Here is a 22,025-nt window from a genome sequence, read left to right on the forward strand (position 1 = left end):
GATGCTGCTGGAAAGCCTCCAAGGAGCACCCAGCTGGGGAGGTAGCTGATTACCTCAGTTCCTTGCAGATGGTGATCTTTTCTGACCATTGCTGCAGGCTGCGCTGACTGTATGTGATAGAAGTGGAAGGCCACTGTGGTCAGTGCAAGTAGGGACAGCAGCTGGGGCTTGTTCTCAGGTGTATTTCAGAATGCCTCCCATCACACACCTGGCAACAAATGATGTAGCACATCTTTGCATCTTGTTGGAGATGGAGCAGGCCAGCAGGCTTCATTCCTTGGAGCTCTATACAGGGTACAGCTCTTTCACCAGATACTTTTATTTTCTCCATTTTGCTTCCTTGCAGGTTCTCTGGATATTTTCTGATTCTCTTCCTTCTGTGCTGTGCCTCCCTTCCAAGCTAGATACCATGTCATGGCATGTCTTCATCTCCTCAGAAAGAGGCAGCACCTGTTTTTGCAGTCTCTTTCTCTCTTTCCCATGCCACTATTTTCTGTCTTTGTCATCTGATCCAACATCTGATGCAGTGACTACGGACAACTACAGCTCAGTCAGGTGCTCAGAGCCTGGTCCAGCCTGACTTTGAATGTCTCCAAGGACAAGGCATCCATCACCTCTCTGGGCAACCTGTTCCTTTAGGAACCTGTTACTCATTCTACATCCTGCAGTCATCTGTGCCAACATCTCTTCTCCCCTTATGTCTCCTTCCCATTGTGCATTTCCCATACCTCACCTACTTTCTTTACCTCAGTAGGCAGAGTTGTGCTCAGTGGGGCCTGGAACATCCCCTGATGTTCTGGAATTGGTTGGAAGTGGTATTCAGAGGTGATCACATTACAGAGGAATGCTGCCAAGATACAGGCAGTCCCGGCTGCACCCTGACCTTTCACAGCAAGGCAGGAGTGCTCCTTCCCCATGTTTTTGCTTTGCCGTTGCCATATGGAAAAGACAGATGGTGTTGATCAGGAAGTTCATCTAGAAGCATATCTGTTTCATGCCGTACGTGTAAGACTTGTTCATTAAACTTAGAACTCTCATTTAAAGCCAATTAACAGAGTGATTTGAAGAGACATGTTGTTTTTGAAGTTCAAAAGAGATGCTAAGTCTCTGATTTCAGTCTTTGTACATTCCAGAGCCTGTATAACTACTGCAGTGTTGCCAGCTCTCCTGGTTGGGATTTTGGGTTTGTTTTGTTTTTTTTTTTTGTCACCCCCCAATACCCCTTTCCCCACACATGCTTTTTAGAGTAATGTGATTTTTGCCACGGGCTGGAACCGCTTGGTGAAGCCTTATGAGCCACCAGCTGTCTGGCCAGTTTTAGTCCTCCATTTGAAGGAGGGCTGGCAGAACTTGTTTTTCTTTCTATTCCCTTTGCTGAAAGCTCCTTCCTTTCTTCCTTCTTGTATTGCTGTCCGCTAAGTAGTAGCTGGGGAAGGAGATAGAAAAAGAGAAGCCCTCAGCTGCACTGTCCCCTCTTAATGTCACTTCAGTCAACATCTTTGCTTCCTTTCTGCCCTCCCCGTAGCCACTCCCAGAGAAGCCTTCTGAAGATTGGAAGAATCGTAGAATTACAGAATGGCTGGGGGTGGAAGAGGTCTCAAAAATCATCCAGTTCCAACCCCTTGCTGCGGACAGTGCTGCCAACCACTAAATCAGGCACCAGCTCAGGCTGTCCAGGATCTCATCCAACCTGGCCTTGAACACTTCCAGGGGTGGGGCATCCATATTGGGGACAGCAGGGGCTTCCAAGCAGATAGCCATCACTTTGCATGTTTCTCCTCCCCCCCCAGCACACAGTACTAATTTCCAGGTGTTACCAAACCTAGAGGAGCCCAAAACTGATTAGTTCTAAATTAACATTTGTTCTACATGAGATTGCTGTTCTGTGAACACTTTGTAGATCCTTCAGCACCAGGCAGCATGTTTGGATAGTCACAGCACTGAGTAGAGGCATGTGAGCAGAGTAAATGTTCTTTAGTAATTTGAAGCTGTTGCTGATATAAAAGAAAATAGAGGGGTCAGGTTTTGCTCTGGTATAGAGCGTATGACTTCACTGGGTTAACTGCTGCTACTTCCGTGTAACTGAGAACATAATTTGGCTCAAACCCTGGGAGACTGAAAAAGATCACAGCAGCCACTGTATTAAGGCAGCATTTAAAATGATTGGCTCGTGCTGAATTTCATAAGCAGGTCTTGTATTCAGAAGGCTTTAGCTTCAGAATACAGTCCCCTGCAAAGGAAGAGCTGATGGTACCACCTCTTTGTTTATCCTAACTAAAAAGCTACCAGGAGAAGCTGCCAAATGCTGCATTGTGTCAATGTAGGGGTGGTGGGCAGAACCTGCAGGTGCTCAAGGACGGGGCTTGGTGGGGTTGTCCCAGCTGCCATGGGTCACACTAGGAGCCATCAGTGGTGGGGCTTTGTCCCAGCTGTGCGGTGTCGACACGGTGCTGGGGGTCAGCAGTGGGCATGTCCCAGCCCTGTTCTTTTGTGGGTGGTGATGTGGGTCACCGTTGCGCTGGTGCCTAATCTTTGAGGAGGCATGGCTAAAATTGGCGATCGGCATTTGAGAGAAAAGCCCTCTGGGGGAGATGTCTGCTTTCTGCTCTGTCCAGGGGAGGAAGAGGGGAGTTCCTGCTGAAAGAGGAATCCCAAAGAAGGAAATGTCTTTTCAAGAAAAGGATGTGCGGGGTGGGGGTATGTCTGATGAGGATCTGTTTATTCCCAAAGTTGCTAGCAGCTCTTTTCAGGCTGATGCTCTGCAAGAGACAGGCATTTTAGGACAGTGCTTTCGACTATTGCTCAAGTGCTTAGCGGGAGGGATTGTTTTATTAGGAAAGTTTATGGCTCCTGGTTTTCCCTCAAAGGCAAATGTGACTTTGTTGTTTTTAATTCTGCTGGGATTTCTCCCTTTTAATATACAACGCAGCTGTTAAAATAGCTGGGGTTGTCCAGGGCAAATCATATAGCACTTTCCTTGTTCAGATCTCAGATGGCTGCCTTTTTAGTGCTGCTGCAGAATTATATTACAGGGCATATGAATAGTGCCGGTATTAGTGTCAAAATCAATTACCCAACCCTTCTCCTGCAGAGAAAGCTACAAACCTTAGGAACAATCTGAGTAATCCATTTTGGGTTTCTAATTCTGAGTAATGATGGAGGGCAGGGACTGGTGCTTGAATAAGTGCACGGGGTCTTTCTACGTACAGTCGCTCCTAAATGCATGCTCTTTACAGGAAAATGCAGGCTCCCTGTGAAACCTTTTTTCATGCCAAATGTCTCGCTGCTAAGATTAATCTGTCATTGAATTTATAAGTTCTGTGCAGCACAGAGCAGTGAGAAAAGTTTAGCATTGAACAGAAAGCAGACTGTACACTGCTTAAAAATGAATGCTGTGCTCCTGGACGGTGTGGATTGAGTGCCTCCATCCTTATATCTTCTCGTTCCAGTAATAAAAATACTTCCATAGGATTATGCCTCCATTATCTCAGAGCACCTTGCAGACAGGGCAGATATGGTACTGGTGCCCCTTTGCTCTTTGGTCCCTGCCCTGGTCTGTGAGTGTTGCTGTGAGCAGGATGGCTGGGGATGTGTGTGTCTCCTGGGCTGGGACAGTCAGTTCTGGTATGGATGGCTGTTGGAGCTGCTGGAGGAGAGCAGCTTCTGGGAGCCTCCAGCCAGCCCTGCCCCGAGTGCCTTCACAAAACAAAAATGATTACAGGCTTATTATCCTAAATCCTGGAAGATTAGAGTTGTTGGGTTTTTTTTGTTTTTTTTTTTTGGTTTTTTTTTTTGGTGCTAATCTAGTATTAGAGAAGGATTTACCTGTTTAATACAACCATTTATTTGAATCACTGGATTTTACTTTTTTTTTTTTTTTTAAATTCTGAGTTCATTTGACTGGAAAGCATACAGCTACAGATGCCAGATTTTAGACATGGGCCTGAACTCCTGTCAAATTTGGGTTGGATCAATGACACATCTGAAAAGCTGGATCCCTATTGAGATGTCTATGGCAGGGGTTTAGAGATGCCACTTGAAGCACCTCTTTGGAAAAGAAAACATGGCTCTGATCTACACGCTTCGCCAGAGAGCCATTTCTGTTTCCAGTTTCCCCCTCCCCTCCCATTGCCCCCCAAGGAAGCCTCCCATGGGGTCAGGGCAGCGCGGGGGTGCGAGCGGCTGGTTTCAAACAGGAGCACAAAGCCCTGAAAGCAGGGACTAAGAAGAAACAGGTGGGGGCTTGTAAGGCAGCCTCTGAGGTTTGTTTGCTTAACGAACAGAAGCCAAGGCTGTCAGGCTAGGTCAAATGCTCTTCCAGTTTGAGTGTATTTATTTCATGCGTGCTCTGTAACCCAACCTGGTTTCTGGATTAAACGGCTGTAATGTCCTGGCCCCCAGGAACTTATCCCATGTTTGCCACCAAACCAGCACATGCCGGGACAGGACCTCAGGGCTGCCTCAGTGCTCACTGGAGCATCACTAAAGCCTGTAATTGCATGGGTGTCATCATTTCTAATGTGGGCTTTGCTGTTTACAGTTGCAAATTGTGACTGCATAGCTGTCATTTAGTGGTACTGTCAACAGGGGCTGTGCCTGCAACCATCCTGCTGGTGATGCTGGAAGGGTGCCATCAAGAATGGCAGTGCATTCATGGAATGGCCAGCATGATAAGGCAGCTAGTAGAGGCAGTAGATTTGCCAGTAGAGGAGGAAGGAGTTTAGGACAGCTGGTCTTAAGGAGGGAAAAATGCAGAGGGTGTTGAACACCAGGGGAATTTGGAAGAACAGGGCTGTGTGTCACCTCTCTGTTAAGCTGGGGAGGGCTGGAGCTTAGAGCTTGGCAATAAGGAACAATGATAGCAATGCTATGTTTGTTTGGCATTTTGTTCCCCCGCTGGAAAAGTTTGAGTTGACATGATGGCAGTAAGACTACCTGTACACAAAAAGAATTCTCTGGTTTCCCAGCATCTTTTGGCTGGTCCATGTAAGTCCAAAACAGCTAGAATTCTCCAGAGCATCTCAGGAGCTGAAAAATTTGCATTTCAGAGTCTGCATCTGAACAATTGTAAGTCTGCATTAAAAATAGAAAGGAAAGGAGGAATTAGCAGTGGATTTTCCCAGGCCCAGCCTGAGGCCAGGAGTGTCAGGCGGCCATGGGTTCTGTGAAAACAGGAGTCAACTGGAGGCACTGGAAATAAAACGAGTTAAAATGAGGAATGCGAAAGTGTTTGTATGTCTGTTTTTTTTAATAGAAATGCCAATTATGTGGAATTTGGGGTGCACATATTATATTTTCTTTGAGAAGACAAAAGAAGTTTGAGATGTGAACAAACAGTCAAGTCAGCAAGAGGTTGAGATCTGTTGTTTTTTTAAATGTTGCTTGTGCTTGGATACCTTCTGTTTTGTGGAGCTTTCACCTGTGCTTAATTTGCCATTTGTAACGGGGGTAAAGCTGCAGCTGGTTTTCCCCTGGTGAAGAGAGAAAGATCTGCTTGGGAGTGAGAGGAATCAATGGATGTTGGTTCTAACCACCCCTAGTCTTCTCTAACCTGCTGTGGTTTGCCTCTAACTACCACTGAAAAGGTGAGAGTATGGGTTCAGCACCAAGAAACAGAATAAACACCAATTGGGAAAATGAAAAAACCCAACTTTATATGTATTTTTATCTGCGTTACCACTACTGGAAACATTTTAACTGGTTCTTTTTTATTGTTGTTATGATGTTCTTGGTCTTGTAAAGGATGAACAAAACAGTTTTTCACATGCTAAGCTCTAGCAGCTCACCTGTCCCCCGGTCCTGGAAAGCCTTTTAGACCCATGTGCTTTATGATGTACCTGAGTCTAAAAGAGGCTAAAACGTGTGTTGGTCCTGATCTCTTAAGGTCTTCAGCTGCTTGGAGCCACTTGCACCCTCACGGGGCTGAGCCCTTGTTGGCTTACTGCCATACTGGTTGAGTCTCTGCAGTTAGGAAGCTGGGAAATCTTTGCTGCTTGCAGGTTTCGAGCTCTGCTACTTCCTTTTTGTCTGTTTTGTGAGTGACCAGAATCTGGCTTTATTCTATGTCCCCCAGGGTTGCTGAGCTGGAAGATGAGCGTCTAAGATGGAAACTTCTGCTTCAACTGCTGCTGGGAAAAAAGAAGGAAAAGGTGCGGTTCTGGAGGGGGATGGCTTTACGGAGACGGGGAAGAAACCCACTCCTTTAACAGCTGCAGGAGCAGCAGTGGCACAAGGAGGTACTTTATGTTTTCCACACTTTGAAAGCAGCAGGGGTGTTTTTCATTAGACTGTAAGAATTTAATAAGCACAGTGGCATCTGTCCTTCTGTGAACACGCTGAGTTTATTGGGGTTCTCAGCCATTGGAGGTCATGGGAGGGAGAAGCTATGTCACCATGTGGCGCTGTCCTGAGGCTGGGTGGTGGGATGTACCCATCAGAGAGCCCATGGCCAGGGCTGCTAGGTAACTGGTGCTACATGGTGGAGGGCTGTGGTGTCAGCTGCTCCTCCATGGAGGGGTTAAAGCAGGGCTGACACTGTTATTGGGTTTGGGGAGGGTGTTGTGCAGTGGCTGTGATCCCTCTAATGAGTTAAACAGACTGCGTTGTCTTCATCTGTCACTGCTGAGGGAGGAATTTGGGTCCTACTTCTGTGCAAGAGCTTTAGAGATAAAGACCCTTCCATCTGTGCTGTTCTGGTTACATCAGAAAGAGATCAGATCTTGTTTTGTTTTGTTTTCTCATAGTATTTCTGGTGAGGTTATGGTCTTGCTGGTGTTGGAGTCCATTAGGGGAGCTCTCGCATATGATTTCAAGCACAGTTTTGGTGGATGTGATGCTAATGTTCTGGGGATATGCAGGCCTGGAGCAGGCAAGATTCTGCCCTACAAAGCCACATCCTTTACTGACATACATGTGCATGGAGCCAGTTGTTCTGCAGGGTGGTGCCAGGACCCTTCCTGGTGGCTCCTGCTGTGGGATGGCTGTGCCTGGTGGGGACCAGGACAGGGTGTCTTTTTTGTGCAGGACATAAGGAGACAAACTTAGAATGGGTTGCACTAATTTGGATGTGAAAAGGAACATCCCAGCTGTGTAAACTTTGCAGGCAGCTTTTTGGTTGTTGTTTAAAATATAGTTTACTGCTAGTCAGATTCTACCCCAAAATGAAGCCTTCCCCACCCCTTCCTTCACCACTTGGTGGTTTCTCAGGAGAGAAACCACCTCCTCTGTCTCTTACAAAGCTCATCTGGAGAGTTTGTGTTTTCTGTTGGCAGACCCTGGCCCAGAATGCTTAAATCTTTGTCTCTCCTTTCTATTCAACACCTTTGTTATCCAGTTTTCATTTACAATTTAACTTGGGAAAACCTGGTTGTGCAGAATGAAGCAGCTGTTCTATATTCTATCAAATCAGTTCACAACTTTGATAAACTTTGATACCTAAAGAAAAGTGTTTCTTTATCATGTGCTAAAACTCAAAGCCCGTGTACATGCTATTGCAAATAAATACCATTTTCCCATCTGGCACATGCACCGGGAGTGCCTCTGCCGAGGATGTAGGCTGTGCCATGTTCACAGAGATGTGATGGAAATCAGAGTCCCCCCCCCCATGTTGGGGTGTCTGTCAGCCTGCTCGGTACCCCAGAGACTGGGTTAGTTTTTAAGCATCCAGTTTTATGTGTCACATTATCAGTGTGCTCTTTGGAAAGAATGATTTACGGGCTCAATATTTCGCCTTTTATTAAGAGGAAGTGAAGAAGTGGGTGGAGGATTGTTTGAAGATGTCAGGAGAAGCATGATGAAAGCATTGTGTTATGAGATGTAAAGAGTGAAATCTATATCACACTGGGAAGAGAAGTGCTAATAAATGACCTGAAGTGGCCAGCAGTGAAGTAGCTGGTGATGGGCTCCAGGCGCCAGGCTCTGCAGGTAATACATGTGTGTTGGGGCTCGGGGGCTTCCGTCTGAACTCTGCCCAGTGGTAACACTTGCTCCTGAAAGGGCACAGTGCTGTGCTTCTAAGTAGACAAATTAATCCAAAGTCGTCTTCTAACATCAGTAAACTGCAAGATGTGATGTAGCAGATAATAACAAAAAGGCTGTGTAGCGGTACTTACATAGTGTTCATACTAATATAACATATTTGCTTCACTAAACTAGTGTAATTACTTCAGAACAGGCCAGGGATATACATATTTATGCTCATATCCTTACAGAAGAAAGCAAACGAAGCATGGAGATTAATTATGTTGTTCGGCTCAAGGAGGAAACAGCAGCAGACAGGCTTTAAAGGGAGAGCCGCCAAGCTCCCCACCCTGCTTCGTGGACATACCAGCATGTCTTTATTCCCCTCCAACACCAACTCTTGTTGTTGTTTTTTTTTTTTTTTATTGTAGAGGTTCTACTCTTTGTACTAGCATGTGAGAAAGTGGCAGCAAAGCTCAGCTCGTGATGCAGATCACCAAGCTGTGCTCTGGAGGCAAAAAGACGTAATTTGCAACACATTTCTCCCTTCTTCCACTGAGTCACACAGATGGAGTGCCAACATGTCATGTTTCTCTGATCACAGGGCTTTCTTTTTTCCCTTGTAGAAATGAATAGATTCATAAGGGTTTGTTTACAATTAAGGTAATTGAAGCAATAAACTGAGCATTAGTTAGATAATTGAAAAATACCTTTTTAATTATATTATTATTTAGACTATATTTCTGCACTGCAATAATATGTCCATTCCCCATTAGCAATTCTCTTGCTTAAATATCTGTCCCAAATGTTTGCAGTCTTGAACAAGTTAAGTTCTATCCGTACGAAAAGAGATCAGCCCTGTTGATGCTGTCAGTGGAGAAGAGTTCTTTCAAGCTTACAACCTGTGTTGTATTTTTTAGTGTCTTAAAGCTACCATTTTAGAGTTATTATTTGCATTTTTATGTAATTGATCAGATGATCAGACACTGGTCTCTCATAGAGCATGAGGAATTCTCTCCGAATTTTCTATTTTCCCATAAATCGTGCCAGCCAAGGAGTCAGCACTTTTCTGTTTCAGTATGTGTACATGTTCGTGGGACTGAGGTGGAAGCTTGTGTAATGACAGCATGTAGGGGTGGTAGTCCAGTCTGCAAAAGAGCCTCTCACTTTTGGTGCCTCCAGTTCTGGAAGGGCAACTCAAGACATGTCATGTTTAGAAAACTCTTCTGCTAAGTGCAGAAGTGCATAGTGCTCCAAAGGGAAAGAGGTTTTGGGGCAGAGCAGCACATGAGAACAAGTTGGGTCCTTTAGGCCAGTGCTGCAATAACAGTGGCGCGTGTGAGGAAGCCCAGGTGTGTAGTTCTGGGAGAAACTGAACTGAGCCACTCTTTCAAAGGCAGAGATATTTAGGAAGATGAGTTTCTCACTTTGTAGTAAAAATTAAATACAAACTCTCCTAAATGCTAAGTGTCTGACTTTAACAAGACCCAGAATGCACCTTTCTCTCTCCACCCCGCCCTGAATGTGACACAAACAGAGAGTTCCCAAATTGATGGTGTTTATGTTTGAAACATTTTTCTGATGTCTGGCTCTGTCAAGACTAATTTTAGCATTTCTAAAGCTGGGTAAAAATACAGCCTCATTACTTTGATGTCAGAGCATAGTTTACTATTAGTATATTCTGGGGTTTATCATTTTAGTCATGTTTAACACGGCTGCAGCAGGCATGCACTATTAAATCTGGTTTATTTTACATTCCTGTCCGAGATTATTTATTTGGAACAATTTCCTCTCTATCAAAAGACACAGCTAATGCTGAGTTTTAATGTGTTATTTACACACAAAATAACCTATTTACAACTCAGTATCTGCCGCGGGGAGAATGAATGGGGCAGTGCTCCCTTCATCCTGTTGTATCTGAGTTTAACAATCTGGATTGCTAATAGAACCATTTATCATGGGGTGGTAATTTATTTTACGTTAGCTGCACAGGTCTCCCTGCCACTGATCTATGGAAATACTTTGTATATAATGAAGTTCAACAAGTCATTTGGTGTAAACATGGGGAAACCAAGCTCCAGAACCAGTGTGACTCTGGCTACACTTTTTTTCCAGGAGGTAACGCCTCTCTTCTGATATTATGGCTTAGGTTGAAATATACTTTATCACCCCACGTGTGCTGTAAGGGCAGAGCATTGGGCTTTTCTGCACTGGATCAGAGGTTGGGACAGGGTCTGGTCACTTGATTTATGGGCTGGTGGGAATGCTTAGTGCTGCAAAAGCAACACACTCAGCCCTTTCATAGGCAGAGAAGGGCAGGGGGCACCTCCCATCACTCTCCAGAGGTCTTCTGTAAGCAACCCTGAGTGGAGCTGGCAGGGAGACCTTGTGCAGTTCAGCTTGTCTCAGTGCTGGATTATGGGAAGACCATGTAAATGAGGAGGAGGAAATGCCAGCGTCCCAGCAGACCTCACTGCACTGAAAAAATATATAGTTTGTGTGGCCCGAGACTCAGACAAATTAGAAGGAGAGCAGCCCCTATGAAGTCATCTCCTCCATCCACCAGGAGGGGCAGGGATCTCCAAAGTGTGTTTTTTGTTCTGTTGCTTACATTTTCCAGGAAAAGGGATATAACCAGCGTAAGCACATTCTTAGCTTCCCTGCCCTGTATTGCTTTGCTTTGTGCAACTTAAAAATGCCTGGGTTGGCTGCAGGAGGAAAAGGGCAAATGGTCAAACAGGATGATGGGAAAAGACGATCATTTAGACTACAAAATATGCCTGTTGGCCTCTGCCTCCACTGTTTATCTGCAGCACGTAGCCACTGGCTCCCAGCTCAGGTGGGGCTTCTGTGCAAAACGGCCATAGGAATGATGGCAACCAAGAATTGTATTTTTTCCTGAACCTTTCTGTCAGTATTAAAAGATGTAATTTCACTGGGTCTGAAAGTGGGCTTCTTTGTCACCGTAATTCCCTTGGCTGACCAGATCTCTTGCGTGACCAGGTCTCTCTTGTGGACCTAATTGTTTCCTTCTGGAAAGCCCAGATACTTGTGTTGCTAATACATTGATACAGTTCTTCAGTTACAGGCTGTAGAGGGCTGTAACTGGCTGCAAGCTTTGTGGCACACTGGTCATGCGAAATCTACTCCTAGGGTAGCTTAGAGGAATCCGTGTATGGTGGTTGAAATGGAATGCATGCCGTGCCATTTTTGTGCGTTTAGGCATGATGGAGAGCACTCTGGGAGGAGAATGTTGATTTCTTCAGTTACATGTAACAGTACTTTAGTAGTTAAAATTGCCATAAATCATGCCACAGAGTCACATATTTTCTTCTCCCTTTTCCAGACTTTTAGCGTTGATTCGCAGTCAGCAGTTTGTCTTTGTTGGATGACCCTTCATTTAGTCAAGTGGTTGGAATCCTACTACTTGTTCGCTTGCTTTTTTACCTCACAGGGGAAATCCCTTTCCCAAAACCCTGCACTGGGTTTCTCCGTGTGGCAGCCAGCTTTGTGGGCAGAGGTACAGCCTCACAGTGAGAAGCCACCCACATTACAGACTTTGTAGTTCACACTGCATAGCCGTCATGGATGATGCTTGAATCTGTATCACCCAAGTATTTGACGATTGAGCATTTTCACATCAACCATGTTTTACTGATTGCATGCAGTTCCCCCAAATTGTCATACCAAGAATTCCTACCACTTCAGCCCATTAGAGATACTGAGGTACTCTGAAGATGGAGCAATTTCATCTCACCCCTGACCACACTGCAGTATTGCACACCAGCTTGAAGAGCTTTTGTGGGTTAAAAATGGAAAAACATACTCATCATAGGCTGGTCCTGGCACTGGTGATCCCAGCCACTAAGCACTGCCTGAAAGACTTGTGTATGTTTTGTTCACTTTTAATAATAGTCATAATAATAATAATGCCTTCTACTTTTCTATCACTTTGTAAGATTCAAAAGCTTATGGCAAGTGCTGATGTATCTTCTTTTTCAGTTTAGACTTCAGTGAAAGGCCACTCACAGGGTACTTAAAAATAACCCTTTTAAGCAATACTAAACTTATCTATTTTGGGATTGACTTGTAGTCAAATAAGAAAATGAGTGGTGGTAATGGATTATATTTATGGTGATGCTTTCCTAGACTGTCTCTTCTGTGCTGTTGGTGTTTTGTCACAGTGTGTATTTCTAGCCTCCGTGTCAGCTTTTTATCTCTGTGTCTTAGAATTTGCTCTGGTTTGGTCTCCCAACAGGCATTTGAACCTGCCACTACCATTAGGGACCAGGCATGGGAATTCTTTTATCAGAAGTTGGCTGCCTAAATGTTATATGTGTCCTGTTTGGGCTCCCGTTACATTAGGGTGGAGTAAGTAATGTTGAGGAAATGCATGTTTTTTTCCCTTGAGGCATTCATGCCTGATTTAGAGTGGCTAATATCAGGTGGTAAGATTGAAGTCTTCATGGCTCGGCCAAATTTGTGCAGAGTAAAATTAAAGCAAGGAACCAAGGTGGGAAATTAAGGCTTTAAAGGTCATCATTCACATTCATCAGCCCATAGCCATGTGAGTGTGGTGAGAGCCCAGCCTGCCAGCTCTGAACTGAAAGCTCATCCCATGGCTTCCCAGTTTGAAGTCAGAATCAGTCCCAGGTGTCAACGTAGCTGGGGGAGCAGCTTCCCAGAGCTGCTCCAGCTTCGCACCAGCATTGACAGAAGTGTTTGAACAGAAAGATAGGCAATATAAAATCCCTACTAAATAGACAAGGAAAAAACAGTAAATTGTAAAAGCTACAAAGGGCACCTAAAAATAACCCAAGTGGAGGAAAGTTATTAATGCAAAAGTAAATAATTATGGTAAGGGATGCGACCAGAGAGGCTGGTTGTGTAAATCACTTTAAGGAGAACAAGCCTTAGATAAAATCCGTTCTTTTATCGCACAGATTAAGTCTTCCTTTTGACGCTAAATAATTGATAGGGTTTGGCAGAGCGTTCCACAGCTGCCTGTGCAGAGCAGTGGGACTGCTCCCGAGGTCAGATGAGTGGCAGAGAAAAATGTTCGTAGAATTGCTGTGCATCCAATAGCAGCAGTAAGAAGTGGGGTTCATATTCCCCATGCTTCCTAAAGAATTCTGCATGGCCTTGAAAAGACAGCTGCACACCTCAAGTGAAAGAAGGATTTGGTATTTCTTGTCTCCTCCTTAAACTGCGTGATTTCATGTGCTGGTGAGCATGCATCGTGTTTTGCTTTTCTTGATAAGGGAACAGGAACTGTGCTGTCTGGGATCCGGTGGGTCCTTTTCCTACTTTGTTCAGCCTCGGTAGTGCATGAATAGTTCAGCCTCTTAAGTATGAACATCCTGGTACGATGTTCGTGTTCATCTCCTGGGAGATAACATTGCTCCCATGCTGCAGACAGAGAACCAAAGAAGCAGGGAGGGATTTTCCAAGGCCAAGGTGACTGTAGGGTGCTCAGATTTTTCAGAGACATGTTGATAATCAGTCATGTCTCTGACTTTGGAAGTTCACTGGTGGTGCACCTGTACCATCCATGGTGGTAGAGAGCTGAGCCCTTGTTCCTTTGGTCACCATATCCACAAGCAAGTTCTCTGTATCCCATTGATGTGCCACCTGCTTGGTGCTGGATGATTCAAATTCTCAAGTCCATCTGCTGAACTGAGGAGCTGTTTCTTTTTCCTTAGGGAAGTTGGACTTCAGTTTTCTACAGATGGTATACTGCCTTTGCAAATATCTGCTTTCAGAAGGCAATACTATTCCTTTAGATTGCATAAGGCTATGAAAGTGCTTAGTAGCATTTATAGTGTTTTACTGAGTTTAAATTCATTTATGGCAGAAGGCTTAGAATTAGAGAACAACAACAACTAATATTTTTACAGAACTAAATTGCTAAGAAACAGCAAAATCCTTGAATACTGAAATAAAGAAAGATACGTACAGGCTGTTTTGGCAGGATGAGTTCTTTGACCTTAACAGCAAAGGCAGAGAATAAATCATAGAATCATAGAACGGCTTAACTTGGAAGGGACCTTAAAGGTCATTGAGCTGCAACTCCCTGCCATGGGCTGGTTGTCCCCCCACCAGCTCAGGCTGCCAAACACCCCATTGCACCTGGACTTAAGTATCTCCGGGGATGGGACATCTACAGCTCTCTGGGCAGCCTGTGCCACTGCCCTCTGAGTAAAGAATTTCTTTCTAACATCTAACCTAAATCTCTTCTCTTTCAGTTTACAGCCATCCCTATTAGACTGTGTAAAAGTTGTTCCCCTTCCTTCTTGTAAGCTCCCCTCAAGTACTGTAAGGCTGTTGTGAGGTTTCCCCATAACCTTTTCTCCAAGCTATTTAAGCCCAAGTCAGGATCTTAAGTTGAGCGCTATCGTGGAGGAATTGGATTGGTACAGTCTTTTCACACAAACTGGTCTAGGTTTATGTTAAAATTGAGAGCTTACGTTTGTTTCAAACCCAGCTACACTGGCTATTCTGTGACTCCTGTAGTGGTTCTGAGTTGAAATTGGACAAGTTTTGTTTGAAAGAAATGAGCAACATTTTTTCTCCTTTTTTAAAAATTTCTTTTGTTCTTCTGGAATCTCAACTACTTTTAGGAATCTATTGCACTGAAAATGCTTCCAATTTTAAGTAAAATGTAAATAAGAGCAGGAGTAAAGCAAGAAAAATATTTATGTTTTCTGTCGCTAATATCTGATCTTTAAAACAGAACATTTGTAGGGATTGAACGGTACTGTTTGGGCCAGAAAGCTGTTCTTGCATGGATCAGCTCCTGGCTGTGACAGATTTTCAAAAAGAAATAATCACAGCTTGCAACAGATGCATCCCTAAGTAAACAGTTAATGTTGATGTTTTTAATAACTTCGGTTGTATTGATACAAAAGTTCAGTGCCTGAGCATTCCTGAAAACCATCCAACAGAGGAGATATCTGCCCATAAGCCTTGGCTCTGCATGTGCTACTTTAGTGTAGCTGTTTAAACCAGCGCAGAGATACTTCTAGATCAAATGAGATGCTCCAACCCTGGAGACAGTGGTAAGGGCTGGCTCCAAAATCCTGGGAAGCATTTCAGTTTTCCTGAAGTGACTTTTTTTGGTGATATTTCTCTGATCTGTTGTTATGTCTGAGCCTTCCCTTGGTTTCTGGCTGCTCTTAGTGGGAATGGCCAGCTGCGATGGGGGGAACCAGGCAGCTGCCGCTCTTGCATGCTTACTGGGGTGACATTGGTGTTCTGCATGAACGAGTGAAGTGCTTTGCTGCACTGAGGTTAAGCTGAATCTTGTTTGTAGCAGTTTGCAGCTAGAGCTGATGATGTTCTTTCTGAGGCATTTATAGCCACACTTCAAAGGAAAAACAGAAACACGAAGGTGAGGACTTCAGGCATTGGCTTGCACGTCTCATTTTAATGAGAGAAATTATTATGTGTTGTGGGAAGCTGACCCGACTCCCAGAGGCTGCTTGTGTGAAGGTACCCAATCTTTTGGTGGCTCCCTATGGTGAAGGCACAGAGCTGAGCCTGGGGAAAATTAGTTTCAGTTCCTGATCCAGCCCCAAACTTCCTTCATGATTTTGGGAAGGCTGCTTGACTTCCTTCACTCCCCTGTTTACATAATGAACTTGCGTTGTTCTTTGGGCCTCAAGGCCCATCAATCAGCATCTGGTTAGCATGTTTATGGCATCGGTCATGCTGAAGCACTTAACAGGTCAGAATGCATGGAAGCTGCCATTCCCCTCCCCGCTGCATGCAGGAGGGTGCTGCTGCCCCGGAGCGCGGCCTTACAGGGTGACCTCGTTCATATTTCTGAAGCGTCAACCTGCTGTTGTCAAAGGGGCTCAATAAAACAGATTTGCAGGGTTAGGGAAGGTGAGGTTAAGTTCTGAAGGCATTTTCAGTGTGTGTAGTGGAGAGACTGTGCGTATTCCAAGGAGTTAAGTTACATTGTGATCTGAAGCAAGAGAACTTTCCAAGCAATCTAGCCTGGGAAGCTCAGTTGGAGAACGCAGTGTTATTTATGGTTGTGTAAATTTCTTGTAATGAAACAAAAGAAAGTAATTTTATTTTAATTTTTTTTTTCTTCCCTCCAGTTTAGTGCTGTTTTCTACATATCTCTGGGTGAGGTTTATCAATTCTTTTTGCTGAGGTTCACATACTTGAACAAAGTCTTGGATGGACTGGGATGAATTTACAGAACTTGCAGTACTTTAGGATTTCACCCTGACCTGACCTGCAGATGACTGTTTTTTTTTTTTTTTTTTTTTATTATCAAAGTCTTCTGTAATTTGACTCTTACGAAAGGTGTTGTTCTGGAGACCAGCTGATGGCAGAAGGGGAAAATCACTGACTTGGGATGACAGCTTCAGAGAAAAGCTGAGTTTCAGCTTTGTTTCCCGTTAGCCTGCTGTGCACGTGCACACTAATACTGTAGTCAGCTGCAGAGAAGCCATCAGTGCTATTATTTGATCTGGTGCAAGTTTTCCCCCTTGGAAAACTCCCGAGGAACCTTTGTGTGCTGTTACAAAGATGGCCTGAAAACATCCAAGGTCCTGTATTTCAGATGGTGGAGCAGTGACTCTTAAATAGATAAGAGCTGGCTGAACGTGTAAAAAAAAAAAAACACTTGTACCTCTTTTCCTGAGCTCTGTGCATGCTGCTCTTCTGTGAGCATGCTTAAGGGGTTGGGAAGAAAAAAGGAGTTTTGCACCCCTCTGTGAGCCTTTCAGTTTTCATTCCACTCAAAACAATGTCTTAGCAGCTGAAATAAGATCCAAGGCTGTCTTTTGGCCATATAGAGACACTGACACTTGAAACAGGCTGGATTTATATGTGGTTACTAAAAAATATAAAGCAAAATGAAAGTCTCAGACACTGAGTTCATGCGCATTGCCCATTGTAAAGATAAGTAACGGCTGTTATAAGATCACTTAAATGGTTACCTTTGGGACATAAAAGGGATCTTTGAAGACAGTAAGTCTTAATACAGAAATGTTTACTCATAAAAAATACATTTGGAAGGGGGAGGGGAACACATTTCCTATTAATGTAGTTTTTGCCTTTTATGGCAGGTTGTAGCAGGTCTTTAACCTCTGTAGCACTTGAGCAGGGACAGAAATGAGCTTTCTCTAAGTATCAGCCCAAAGGGCCTTTCCTTATTGCCAGTATCTGCAGTGCTTCTTGTAAAGATGGTTTTAGTTTATTCTTCCTTGCTGTGACCTAAGTGAAAAACCATTCCTTTCGAACTTCAGAACCCTCTGGTAGTTAAGAGGCAGACTAGAAATGTACCCCTGAATTTGATTTGCTTAACCTTGTGTTCCATGGGATATGGGTCTGGTGGCCCAGTATGTGCACAGACATATGGGAATTTGAAGGTTACAGCAGCCAGCAGTGGCACAAGAATAGAAAATGAGAGTTTTGGCCTTTGAAGGGTGTGAGTGTGGATACCAGGAAGGAAGGACAATGTTTCATTCAGACGTGCAAACCCAGTGTTGCCCATCAGCCTCTGAGTGCACTTGAAATGGTGGTGGCTTGCAGTGAACCACATAGTCCATGATATGCAGAGCTGACCATGCCGCTTGTGAGTTTTCTGGTAAATATTCTGCAGGTTGTTTTGAATCACTTCTAGACAATTACCTTCCTCCTAAATAAAGCAAAAGGCAGTGATAGCAGCATTTGATCAGTGCTCTGTGAACTTACAGCTGGAGAGGACATGGATTCTGCTTCAAAACTTTGCAAAACTACTACCAGATGGGGTAAGCCACAAGGTCACAGCAGTCTCAGAACAGCGGAGAGAGGTTTAAAATTCCTTATGAAAACTGTGGTGGATTATGGTCAAAACTCTTTACTTAGATAAGATGATTTACGTAACAGCAAGACATAGTCTGGACCAGAGGTGCAGGAGGATGGCTGAGTTGTGCAGAGGGATGGGAAGGCCTTTGACCAGCCATTGGCCAGAGGTGTAAGGAGCAAGGCTGTAACAGCAGGGTTTCTGCCAGAAGACACCGTTTTGTGGGATCTTCAAGAGGAGAGCTTGGCAGCGAATGGAAAAGTCATGAAAATATTTGTGTGTAAAAGTTACATGCTTGTAGCAGCTTAACAGAAATTGGCTCAGTGCAGAAAAACACACAAGGTAGGCAAGACAGAAGAATCCAAGTTGCTTGTGAAGATGAGGTTACCGCACTGAGATGACTGGACTTCAGATGATGCTGTCCTCTAAGCCCAGGACCCGGTGCAAAAGCACCTTTACATGTGCCAGTGATGGGGTAGGACTGACAGTGGTCATTGTTGCTGTTATTCCACAACCTGGTGCAGTTTCAAACAGTAATCCCTTAGGTAAGTTACAGAAATTAATTTTTGATTCGCTTATCAACTTGTTTTTGTACTTAGCACAGCATGTTCTTGTCACATAATATGACAGAAAACAGATAAAACAAAAGAGGCAGGATTTCATTCATGAAATTTGTATGATAATGACAGCAACAAGGTCTTGGCATGTTTTAGAGAAGCATCATCTGGCCTCTTCAGGTAGCAGATACAAGTATTGCTCTCCCTTATATTCACCCAGTCAAGCATGAGGAGGTAACATGTTCTCCAGGGAGGCTGGTATTTATTATTATATATCTGGTGGATGCCTGGCAGAGAATACTAATGCAGATCCCTGGCTTAAGCTGCCCTGGGAATGCTGATGGTTGGTAGCAATGTGCCTGGCCCGGTGTCCTCATCTTTCTTAACTCCATGACAGAGCAGTCTGGATTTTCATTTCTTTCTACGCAGATCACAAAGTGATGGCTTGTTCAGATAACAGTTTGCATTAGCAAACTCCTTGGGAATATGGAGAGTTTCTGAAAGGTCGGTGGATAAAAGGAGAGAGGCTGGCGTTGTGACTGGGGAAGTGGTTGCCCTGAGCTTCCCTTGACCATCTTCTCAGGCAGAACTGGAGATCACATCGCTTGTCCTCTGGCTGGAATGACAAAAGGGCTTCTGTGTATTGTGCATTCTTATGGAAAAAAGGAAAAATAAAAAAGACCCCTGCAAGATTTTGTATAAATCAGAGTAATAAAACTGCCTACAGCCATGACCAAATTGTATCATCCAAATCAATACAAAGGAGATAGAGTGGATTCAATCCAGTGCTAGCATCTTCTTCGCTGTATGCAGCAAGCAGAGCCAAGCACAGGGAGCAGGGCAGTGCTGGGCCTGTGGCACCAATGGGGAAACAATTTGCTGAGGTGGTTGAAGTACATGTTTCCAAAATCTGTTTGTGTCCGTAAGGGTTTTAGAGGAGGATGTCGTCTGCTTACTCGGTAACTTCTGTGTGGCCCTGTGAGTGGTTTCAGATGCTCAGCCAAAACCAAATAATCTCTCCTTTTAGGAAATTCAAAAAGCATGTCTGCATCCCAAAAAAGAAGGGAGATGTGAAGTGAGGTCCTGTGCTTCTTCCATAGCCGTGACTGCAATCGCCGCTCGCCGGTGGGGGGACAGCAGCCTGCGCTGGTATAAATGAGACCAGATATTGTGATTTGGATTTGGATGAGACCTTCTGTTAGTAGTTTGCTTTTAACAGGGGAGAAGACTACTGGCTTATGTCATATATCTCCATAATTCAGCTGAATGTTGCAAAAATGCCCAAATTAGGGCATGGTACTTACGAGAAGCAAAATAACAGAACTAGTGAACTTTCATAATGAGAAGAACTTGCAGATAAAGTTGAAATTTATGGAAGTGTAGGAGATTTTAAACTGAAGATTTTGGCTTCTTTTCTGGGTAGCCTGGCCACGCTGACAAGTTTATAAATCTCTGCGCTATTTGGCTGATATCCTGGGGCTCTGCACTGCCCTTCTCAAAAATGGTAGCTGCTTCGATATCAGTTAAAGACTGTGTTGGGGAAAGAGTGGTGGGAGCAAAGGAAATGAGGGAGAGGCTGCATATGCTCAGCCCACAGCCAGTGGGACCCCTGTGTCTGCGCAGCAGCAGCTGTGTGGGACCAGCCAGAAGGTGCACGGGGCTCATTGGCTGCTGCAACAACTAATTCCCCTGGGAAGCTAAAAGCAGTAGCAAATTTAGGCACAAACTACCGCAGATAAAGGAAAAGGCACCAAGGAATTTAATAACCTGTTATATTTGTGTAGCACATTTCACCCTCAAAGCGTTTTACGAACTTAATGATGTGCAAACTACGCGCACACGTCTCCTTTCATCTGCCACCAACTGCAGCGGCCTTCGGCGCGAAGGCTGGTGATGGCTGTTTTGCAGCATCACAGTGGTGTCAGGCAGTAAGTGGGAAACACCATCACTGACTGAATTGGGAGCAGGAGACTTTACAGAGGCAAAACTTCACCTTTGGGTCAGCCACAAGGATTGGGAATGGCTGTGTTGGCAAAAGGCATGTGAAGCAATATGCAGGCTGACCTTGAATGTCTCCAGGGATTGGGTATCCACTACCTCTCAAAGAACCATGAGACTTCTGTATGTCCAGGAGTGATAGTTCTCAATGTCATCCTCCCTGTAGGAGTTTTGGTGTGCCGTCTAATCCCCCAATTTAATGAGTTCTGCAGGGATGCACCACGGTAGCTAAAGATCATTTACCTGAATTGCTTTTTAATTTCTGGAATGGAAAGCTGCTTCTGCAGCAGGATAATTACATTATAATTTACAGCAATCCAAAATCAATAAATTTAGTCATATTGGGATAGAGAAGGAGGGCGAACACCCCCCCCCCACCATTAAATTACTTCACATTCTGTACTTGATGTTCCAAGAGCTCAACAATAAACCCAGGGGGGATGGGAGGGCCACGAGCAGAGCCGCTGCCTTCCCGAGTCTGGACAGTAAATCAGCATCATCCAGTGAAGCAAGGTGTGTGCTTGCAGAAGAGGAGGGCAGGTACACTGGATAATGTTCTCTATTCTTTTATTTCAGTTTTGGAGAATGAGAAGAGAGAAAATGCTTTGTACTTTCCAGGCTCTTACCCCATTAGGGAAAAGCCAACGACCTGCAAGCAGCCGGGAGCTAAACTGGTGTGTTCACCTGAGCTTTGCTCCTGTCTGCACCTGGCAGTACAGTTGAAGATGTAGTGGGGTAAGCTGCTGTGGGAGCTGGGAGGGTTTCAGGCTCTGTATGTATTCAGACGACTCTGGATGTTTTTTTTTCAAGTTACAATTTTTGCCCTGCACAAGCTGTTGAACTCACTGTGAGGAGAAATTAATGACACCCCTGAAATGCTCTGCAAGGAGAGCAGGCCACTTGCTCTCAGTGTTTCCTCAGCTTTAAAGGCTCTTTCCTCCCTATGCTGTTGGTGTTGTGTTTTGTTCTCTAGTTGTGTAGAATCTCATCCATGTCTTCACTGAGGTGCAGCTACTAAACTCATCTTACAGGAAGAGATGTTGGGCATTTGTTGGCTTACTCTTCTCAGTCTGACTTGATTTCATTTCTCCTTTGAAACCACAGAAAAGCTGTCGGTGCTGCACCCAAAAAAATGGATGTTGTATGAAAGGAAATCACTTTGTCTCTTGTATTTGAGGAGGATTATGATCTGGCATGACCTCATTATTGGTTAGGCGAGGATATTTCTGGAAATACTAATTAAATACTTTTTCCATCCCTTGTGCCCTTGTAGCATGTGTAGACTTTATAACAAGAAAAAGAGAGGGAAAAAAACCTGTCTGCAAGGAATTTTTAAGCTCCTTCTGCAGCGAAATGAAGGAAGAACAGCTACAGAATGGTAGCAATATTAGAAACATACTAAACAAAATTTTCTGAGTTGTGATGAACTAGAGGAAAATAATTATCTGATAGAAGAGAGTAAAATAGTTTCTCCAGGCACTTGTATATATGTTTGACTTCAAGAATGTGAGGATTTCTTGCAATTTCACTTTGGATTACTGAAAACATCCTCCCCCTCTTCATTTTTTCCTTTCAATTCTTAATCTACGCTCGGGTTGGTATGCCCAGGCATTAGTGCACAGCCCCACAAACCAGGTCTTTGGCAGAAGCTGGAGGTGAGCCATGGCACAGGGGTGCAAATCTGCTACACTGGTGCAGCCACAGAA

At 44.3% G+C, this 22,025-nt stretch overlaps 1 protein-coding gene across 2 annotated transcripts in view; it reads left to right on the forward strand.

Annotated features, from left to right (window-relative positions):
- GLI2 (GLI family zinc finger 2) overlaps positions 1–22,025 on the forward strand; it is a 175,282-nt gene that overhangs the window by 42,435 nt on the left and 110,822 nt on the right. For both annotated transcript variants that reach the window (XM_042827228.1, XM_042827229.1), the window contains exon 2: positions 6,074–6,236. In XM_042827228.1, coding sequence (XP_042683162.1) covers positions 6,104–6,236 — 133 coding nt within the window. In that variant the 5' untranslated portion in view covers positions 6,074–6,103. The remainder of the gene's footprint in view (positions 1–6,073; positions 6,237–22,025) is intronic.

The sequence above is a fragment of the Centrocercus urophasianus genome, unplaced genomic scaffold (genome assembly GCF_019232065.1).
Source record: "Centrocercus urophasianus isolate 14NV4802_14NV808 unplaced genomic scaffold, USGS_Curo_1.0 seq_28, whole genome shotgun sequence".
In the NCBI taxonomy this organism is placed as follows: Eukaryota; Metazoa; Chordata; class Aves; order Galliformes; family Phasianidae; genus Centrocercus; species Centrocercus urophasianus.